Source organism: Clupea harengus, unplaced genomic scaffold (genome assembly GCF_900700415.2).
Source record: "Clupea harengus unplaced genomic scaffold, Ch_v2.0.2, whole genome shotgun sequence".
NCBI classification, from domain to species: Eukaryota; Metazoa; Chordata; class Actinopteri; order Clupeiformes; family Clupeidae; genus Clupea; species Clupea harengus.
In genome coordinates this window covers 13,466-21,261 of record NW_024880548.1, presented here as the reverse complement: position 1 = coordinate 21,261, position 7,796 = coordinate 13,466, and the positions used below count along the sequence as shown (strand labels likewise).

Here is a 7,796-nt window from a genome sequence, read left to right as displayed (position 1 = left end):
ACACGCAGTCTATCGGCCCACCAGCGCTTGGAGACGGAGAGGGAGCTGGAACCGGACGTGGACTTGGAGCTGCACTCAGTCCTCTTTCAATATCCAATTTCAAAAGCCTAAATGGCATGTCAAATTTATGGATTCATATTGTCAAAGCTTTCACAATGTTGAGTAATAGATCTTAATGTGCAAAGGCAATAGGACTCTCTCTCTCTCTCTCTCTCTCTCTCTCTCTCTCTCTCTCTCATAACTGTGTGTGTGTGTGTGTGTGTGTGTGTGTGTGTGTGTGCGCGTGCATGTGTGTGTCTGTTCATACCAGGGCCGTACAGCCCTCTCCCCCACACAGGCAAGGGGTGTGTGTCTGTGTGGTTGCAGATGGTTGGCAGCTTTTATATAAAACAAAAGATATATCTCACATAGCATGGAAAGAAAAAAATAGTTGTCTAATCCATTTATTATAGTTTTTATATCTGTCGTCTCCCGGGGATATGAGGATAAGTGAAGAAATGGTAATAGCTCATGGCAGTGGGGCCAGAGCCCCGTCCAAGCGCGCTTAGGGTACCAGCATGCTTTTGGGTTTACAGGCTGTCTAAGAGGCGGCTCCAGAGCACGAGATGTCTAAAACCTTCAAATGGGGAACTTAGCTCTTACCAGAAATTGCATTCTGAGAAATACATGCAAATGGTTGTTTTGTTTTTTCTTTTCGCATGTTTCCTAGAGAGAGGTTAGGACGTGGGGATGTGTCACTTTTTGGCATGAGGAGTGAGAGTTCTATCCCCGTGTCATTAGTGCACCACCCCCACCCACCCCCCCGTTACTCCACTCAATCACTCACTCACTCATGGTTCTGCATCTGCAAATACTTAGCAAGTTCAGAGAACACAAAGAAAAGGACAGAGATGAGCACCGAAGAAAACACTTAATTCACTCTGTCTTCCACACACACACACACACACACACACACACACACACCACACAGAGATAGAGTGAGAGGTATACAGTCATGCCAATAAAACCATTTGAATAGAATTGAACTGAATTGATTGAATTGGAGAGAGAGAGAGAGAGAGAGAGAGAGAGAGAGAGAGAGAGAGAGAGAGAGAGACAGTCAGAAAGAGAGAGACACACGCACACAGACATAAACAGACACAGCACATGCCACAATTATTTCACCACTCACACACTTACACACATAAACATATGCACATGCTCACATATAAACATAGACAAAAATGCACACACACACAAACACTGGCCAGACACCTAAAACAGATGACATTTTGTTTCTTAAAGTGCAATAAGGGGACAGGCACACATAGGAGGACTCTCTGACTCACTCTCTCTCTCTCTCTGTCTGTCTGTCTGTCTCTCAGTCTGTCTGTATCTCTCTCTCTCTCTCTCTCTTTCTGTCTGTCTATCTGTCTGTCTATCTAAATTTTATTCAAATTAACTCTATTAAAATGACTGTTTTCAAAGCAGCGTACCAAAGTCTCTCTCTCTCTCATACACACACCCACAGACAGACACACACACACAGAGACAAACAAACACATGCATAGAGAAAGTTCATCAAAAGTACTTCAGGTGCTTGTTAAGTTGTGTTTGATTGCCTGTAAAAGTTCAGATTTGCTGAGAACGTTTGTGCATTTAGTGTACTGGATGAACAGAGTGCTTGCTCGTCCGACGCGGAGAGAGATTTTTAAAAAGCTTTATTCCACAGAGGCTGAGCCTGTGGCACTGGAAACTGTGTGTTTATTCGCTATTTCTACCCCCCGTAAAAGTATATGGATCACTAAACACACAGAAAATGCACACCAACTGTATTGTTACATAGCTAGCCACTAAAATTGCTTTCCCCAGCATATCAAAGATATTTTTGTTTTTCATTTTTTTCAGATCTGCAGATCACTAACTTATACCCCAAGTGGCAGATTTACAGGATGATACAGCCACAGGAAGGACCTGAGCTTGAGATATTAAAAACCTGCCCAACAGTGACTGAAAACTTGTCCAGGAGGAGTTTATTGTATAAATAATATATGCTCATGAAAGTGAAGCATTACTCTTTCACATTTGCACAGCTTCATGGGGTGAGAATGAGGGAGACAGACAGACAGACAGACCAGACAGACAGACAGACACCAGTATATGCACATACTCCCTTATCAATTGAATTTACACACAACACACCACACGCCTCCTTATCTCTCCTACACACCACACACTCCATTCTCCCTCTCACCCTAGTCCTCCCTAACCAGCCAGAAAGGGAGTCAGTGTCTCCAGTGCCCTTCCTGAGCCATGGAGGCCTGGGAGACACAGGATCAGAGGACAGGGTGAGGAGGAAAGCCAGAGACGCATAACATGGTCTGCTCTCAGAAGAGAAGGGGGAGGGAGAGATATTAAGAGAGGGAGCGAGAGCAGGGCAGAATGGCCCAAACCACACAGCGGCACCAGGCTGAGAGAGCTCCTGTCTGAGAGGGTGCCATGTGGTTTAATGTAATAACTCTTAATGCACTTCCACGAAAGCCAGAGACACTCACTGACACTTGGAGGAGTGTGATGGGGAAGGTTAGTCTCTAGTGATTGGCCTCTCATCGCAGCTCAGATGGAATGGCTGACAGGCTCTCTCTGACTCTTTTGAAGCCTCTATTTCTGACTCTTCTCTCTCTCTCTCTTTCTTCACTTTCAAGCCATCCCTCTCTCTCACTCTTATTCTCTCTTTCTGACTCTCTTCTCTCTCTTTCTTCACTTTCAAACCATCACTCTCTCTCACTCTTATTCTCTCTTCTGACTCTCTTCTCTCTCTTTCTTCACTTTCAAACCATCACTCTCTCTCACTCTTATTCTCTCTTTCTGACTCTCTTCTCTCAGTTCATGTATTTCTCTACCATCTTTCTGTGTGATCTCTCTCTGTTTTCCCTTTATCCCTTCAGTGTCCATTTTCTCTTTTATCCATGTTTCTCTCTTTCTCTCTCTCTCCCATTGTCCTCCTCACTCTTTTCCAGAGCTTCTCCTCACTACATCCCTAACCACCTCTGTTTCACCTCTGGCCTCCCCCCCCCCCCCCCCCCCTCTTTCTCCCCCTCTCCCTCTCTATATTTCCAAAGCTGACTCTCCAAATCCACCGGGCTTCTGACGCAGCCTAACTGCCTGGCTCCCTGGCCGTCGATGAGTCTGACAGGGTTAGGGGAATTGGTGGACTGGGCAGAGACCGGGCAGCCTGACTGGGCAGAGACTGGGCAGCCTGACTGGTGCCACACCTTTGGCTGATCTTACGCTGACATGGAAAGGATACACAGACTAAATATATGACCGAGCACGGTTCTATTCCCAGGCTGTTGCTATTTTGAAAAGGTCTTCGGTAAACCTGCCTGCTGTGGCCTGGCCACTTTTGCCAATCCCTCAGTGGCTCGCCCACACATGTAGAGAGCTGTTGTGTGTGTGTGTGTGTGTGTGTGTGTGTGTGTGTGTGTGTGTGTGTGTGTGTGTGTGTGTGTGTGTGTGTGTGTGTGTGTGTGCGCATGCATGCATGCTTGCATGTGCATGGTTGTGTGTTGTGGTTAAGGCTATGGAACAGGTGGGGTTAAAGACGTCAGACCTCACATTTCCCGACTCGGTATTAATGGGTCAGACGCCTCTGTGCATAAACTAGCTCAACTGGTTGAACAAAGTAAGAAGTCATATTCAGGTTAAGCTCCAATATCTTGTGGGGTAGCTACAGATCATAACACACTTTGTCAAGCCTCGGTTGTGGTCTATAAGTAGTTGTGACAGGAGTTATTTCTGCTTCCTCTTATTCGGTAATTACACTCTTTGGAAAAAGAGTGCAATCATTGCTCGCTCCCATGTTCACATATTCTGCGCTGTGTCTGTGTTATTATTCCTGGCCTCACCTCGTTGTCTGTGCCCACGTCCAGCATGACTGGCAGGCACTGCTGAGGGGGCATGCCTCCACATGCCGTGTACAGCGCCAGTTTGCCCACAGGGATGCCCATGCCGTAGCAGCCCAGGTCACCCAGCCCCAGGATCCGCTCGCCGTCCGTCACCACCACCGCCTGTTGGGGAGGCAAAACACGTCAAACACACCTATCATAACAACAACAACAACAACAACAACTACAATATATAAATAAATAAACAAATAAACCCCACCACCACTGCCTGTTGGGGAGTCAAAACACAGGGATTTCGAAATTTCTAAGCTCACAAACGAATCAAAATAGCCATAAATGTTGAAAGTGATGAAGGTCAGAGAAGTATGAGGCAGGAGGCTCAGTCTATTAAAACACATGTAGTGGAGCCAGAGCTTCTTCTCTGTGAGGAACAACCTGATTATTCAATTTCACAGAAAGAATGTAAGGCCTTGTCACATTGCATGTGGGGTTTGAAATACGGCAAACGACTTTCTCAGATACGTCGTAAATTGCGATGGCCTTGATGACATCATTTTAGAATCGGTTCACCGTATGTGTGCTCTGGAGATGACAGGAAGCAGGTCAAAGCTTTGATGAGCAGACAATCCCCTCTCTAATGTAACACTCCCACCCACTCACCCTCTGCCCTACGGCCCACTCTAAATGCCCTCTCACTCTCTCTCCCCCTCAGGACTAAAAAAATCATCCAGTCTTACTCGCTTCAGCTTTAAGCAGATGACCCCTTCTACTGTAAGAGCACTACCCTACCACCTCACCACATGGCCTACAGCCATTTCCTAAATCTTCACTTCTATCCCCCTACTTCTCTCACTACTCAAAACCATCAAGCTACATAATCGATTCAGTTCAGTCCGTCTCTATCATTCCTGTCTATGCCTCCTTCATGATCAGGTATGTGCTTGTGTTGTAGGTCACTTGTCTGCTGTACGACCATAATATGTCCCCTAACCCTCTCTCCTATGTCCCTTCACACTAATAGGCCTCTCTGTCAGGAGAACACAAACATCTACTGGCTTTCAAAATTCACTGACAGACTCAATTAACTTCTCGCTGTTTAGAATCTCGTCGATCGATCCCAAAACAAACATGAGCTTTTTTCCATTGTCACAATGACGTAAATGGAGCTGGCCCTACTCTTTAACTGCTTTCCATCCGGCCCTGTGTTCTCTCCGTCTCGGCAGCGGTGACGTAAGTCTCAGAATTACCCTCCCGATGCTTAACAAGTGGAGTGCTAGGGGTTTATTACGCTGTTTGCACCTTCAAGTCGACTCTATTTTTAAACCAACATTTTACTATAATGCCAGACGTACCTAGGTGTGATTTATTGTTTGTAGTCTGAACTGGTCTTGTGCACTTGAGTTTTATAAATACCGCAGTAATAGAGAATGTTAGGAAATAGTGTGACCACTGTGGAGGTGTCTAGGTATATATCAAATTGCTTTAAATCTGGGGCCTCATTTAGAAAGGTTGCTACACACAAAGAAGTTGCATAAACAGGGGTGAAATGTGCGTATGCATCTTTCACAGCAAAACTATAATTCTATGCGGAAAACTCCCAGATAAAAAAAAAAAACACAGATGCAACATTAAACGCACATCACTATGTATCACTGCATTTCATAATGTATAGGCCTACCTCTAACTGTGGATATATATTTATCGTATAACATACGAGTATAGGCTAAATAAGTATACCAAAACTGTTAATGGTTTTATAAGGTTTCATTGGTATAAATCTCGCTGTTAGCCACAAGAGCTTTAAATAAGGCCTTCATTGACTTAAGTGATGCGAAATGAGTGTGAATAGCGATTAAGTTACAGGAGGATAGAAGGACACAAGGATGACAAAAGCTACTTGAACTTTTGTATACTTTTATACTGATACTGACACCTACAAAAGTTTATGAAGCCTTTGCTCTTAAGCCAGATAATATCAAAGAATATGCCCATTGCTTATATATAAAATCAGGTTTGATCAGGTTTATAATTCAGGTTGACACTTGGCGCCCAATATGATGCAGGGTCTATTATAAGACCAGACAAATGGGTAGGCTATACTTTTTATCAAGTTACTTTAATGTAGAACAAATTACACACAACCTTTTTCACTTGGGTGTATCTCGTGTTTCTCACACTGCAAACTTTAACTTCTGTCTAAAGTTGACGTGACATCTCTGTCTTTCCCTCAACGATTATCCAATATTCATGAGCCATTTTGCATTGACCAATTATGGATGATTGTATCAGATAATCAGAATATTTTTATCCATACGCAGATTCAAAGGCTTTATGTTTTACAATGGAATCTATGACTTTTATAAAAGAGGCCCCTGGTCCTATTCAACTGGTTACCAGATATCCTTCCGTGTGTGTGTGTGTGTGTGTGTGTGTGTGTGTGTTGGGCCCTCAGACACAACTTTGGTCCCTCTCATCAGTCTAGTGCCCCCTAGAGGTGTGGAGTACTCACCCGGATGTCCTTCTCCGGCCAGCACTGCAGCATTGTGCTGATGTGGTTGCGGTCGTGGATAGTGATGAAGAGCCCCCTAGTGCAATGGAGACAGGAAGAAACTATATTAGAGAAAGCCAAAAGCCCACCACTCACAGCAAAAACATCCACACCCATTACACACACACACACACGTCACACACCCATCCATGATATAGCGTCAAAGCATCCCCATGGGCAAATCACATTAAACTCTTCTCAAATCGTCTCATGTCAATGAACTCCGAACCAACCCAGTCTCAGATCTGCAGGTCAGGGGCATAGCCGCTCAACTGTCCGGTTGTTTATACGCTCTAAAGATGACGTCTGGCCTTGCATCAGTGCCCCCTGACACATGCTTGAATCTCTCGGCTGAGAAGCAGTGGAATGAAAACAAATAGCTGCCTACGGTGCCGTGGGGACTGGGCCACATGTCCCGCACAGATGTGAGAGGAGCTCTCGGGAGGAGGCTGGGTTCACATGGCACGGACGCCGGTCTTAGGGAGGGGAGATACAGGGAGCGTGGGGGGTCCGGTGAGGATGCGGACCTGACAATAGCATCTGTTCTTCAGTGCTGTGGAGATGCTATCGTTTCCATGTGTGCAAGCACCAGTAAAAGGACCCCTGTTTTAACAAGCCGCCTGTAAAAACCAAAAGCTCGCCTGGCAGAATACCCAGAGCAGGTTAACTGTATTTTACAAAACATGCACACACACACACACACACAGGAAACAAAGCCACGAGTCTAACCATCCCGCACACTGGTAAAATCTGATAGGAATGAGAGGGAAGATGTGAAGGAAGGAGACCTAAATACCACTCATAAAAGAGAAGAAAAGAAAAGAAAAGGGAAAAAAAGAGAAGTTCTGTAAGCTGCAGCTGGGCCCATGGTCTTCCTTACAGGCCTCAGGCAAAGGGCTCATATACAGCCAGATTCACAGCATATCAGAGCCTCAAGTTTACAGAGCAGTGATATGCTGCGCCATGCTTGATGTGATGGCCTGGAAAACTGTGGAAAATTCCCCGGGAATTGTTTAGGAACCTTTTTCTTATAAACACGGAAAACTCCATTAAAAATCAATAAAAACACTCGGCGACTGAAAAGGTGTGCTGCAACCCTGGGATAAGAATGAGGTCCATCCAGAAGGAATCTGGTGTCGCGTTTCTGTTTACGGAGATTGGGAAAGGCTTTTCCGTAAGACATCCTGTGGCATTAGGGGGCTGAGCGGGGGGTCAGGCCGGGGTCTCGGGGTGAAGGCAATCCGATTAAGACAGTAAGGTGGTTAGGGGGACCCACACGTGGAGGCTCCCAACCACATAGCCTGGGGCCTGTAAACAGCCCACTACAGAAGCGCACAGCACAGCACAGCACAGCACAGCAC

The 7,796-nt window shown here is 45.5% G+C and overlaps 1 protein-coding gene across 1 annotated transcript; it reads right to left on the bottom strand.

The window, feature by feature from the left end:
- Positions 1 to 3,809: 3,809 nt before the first annotated feature.
- Positions 3,810 to 6,501, bottom strand: LOC122132371 (NADP-dependent malic enzyme-like). Its single transcript, XM_042707148.1, has 2 exons — positions 6,397 to 6,501; positions 3,810 to 4,049 (listed from the first exon to the last, which is right to left on the bottom strand). The coding sequence occupies exons 1-2, from the start codon at positions 6,427 to 6,429 to the stop codon at positions 3,825 to 3,827; spliced, it is 258 nt and encodes an 85-aa protein (XP_042563082.1). The 5' UTR covers positions 6,430 to 6,501; the 3' UTR covers positions 3,810 to 3,824.
- Positions 6,502 to 7,796: the final 1,295 nt, after the last annotated feature.

Coding starts and splice junctions, on each gene's coding strand:
- LOC122132371 (XM_042707148.1), bottom strand. CDS start 6,429: ATGCTGCAGTGCTGGCCGGAGAAGGACATCCGG. Junction 4,050..6,396: donor GGCCGGAGAAGGACATCCGG/GTGAGTACTCCA, acceptor CCTCCCCAACAG/GCGGTGGTGGTGACGGACGG.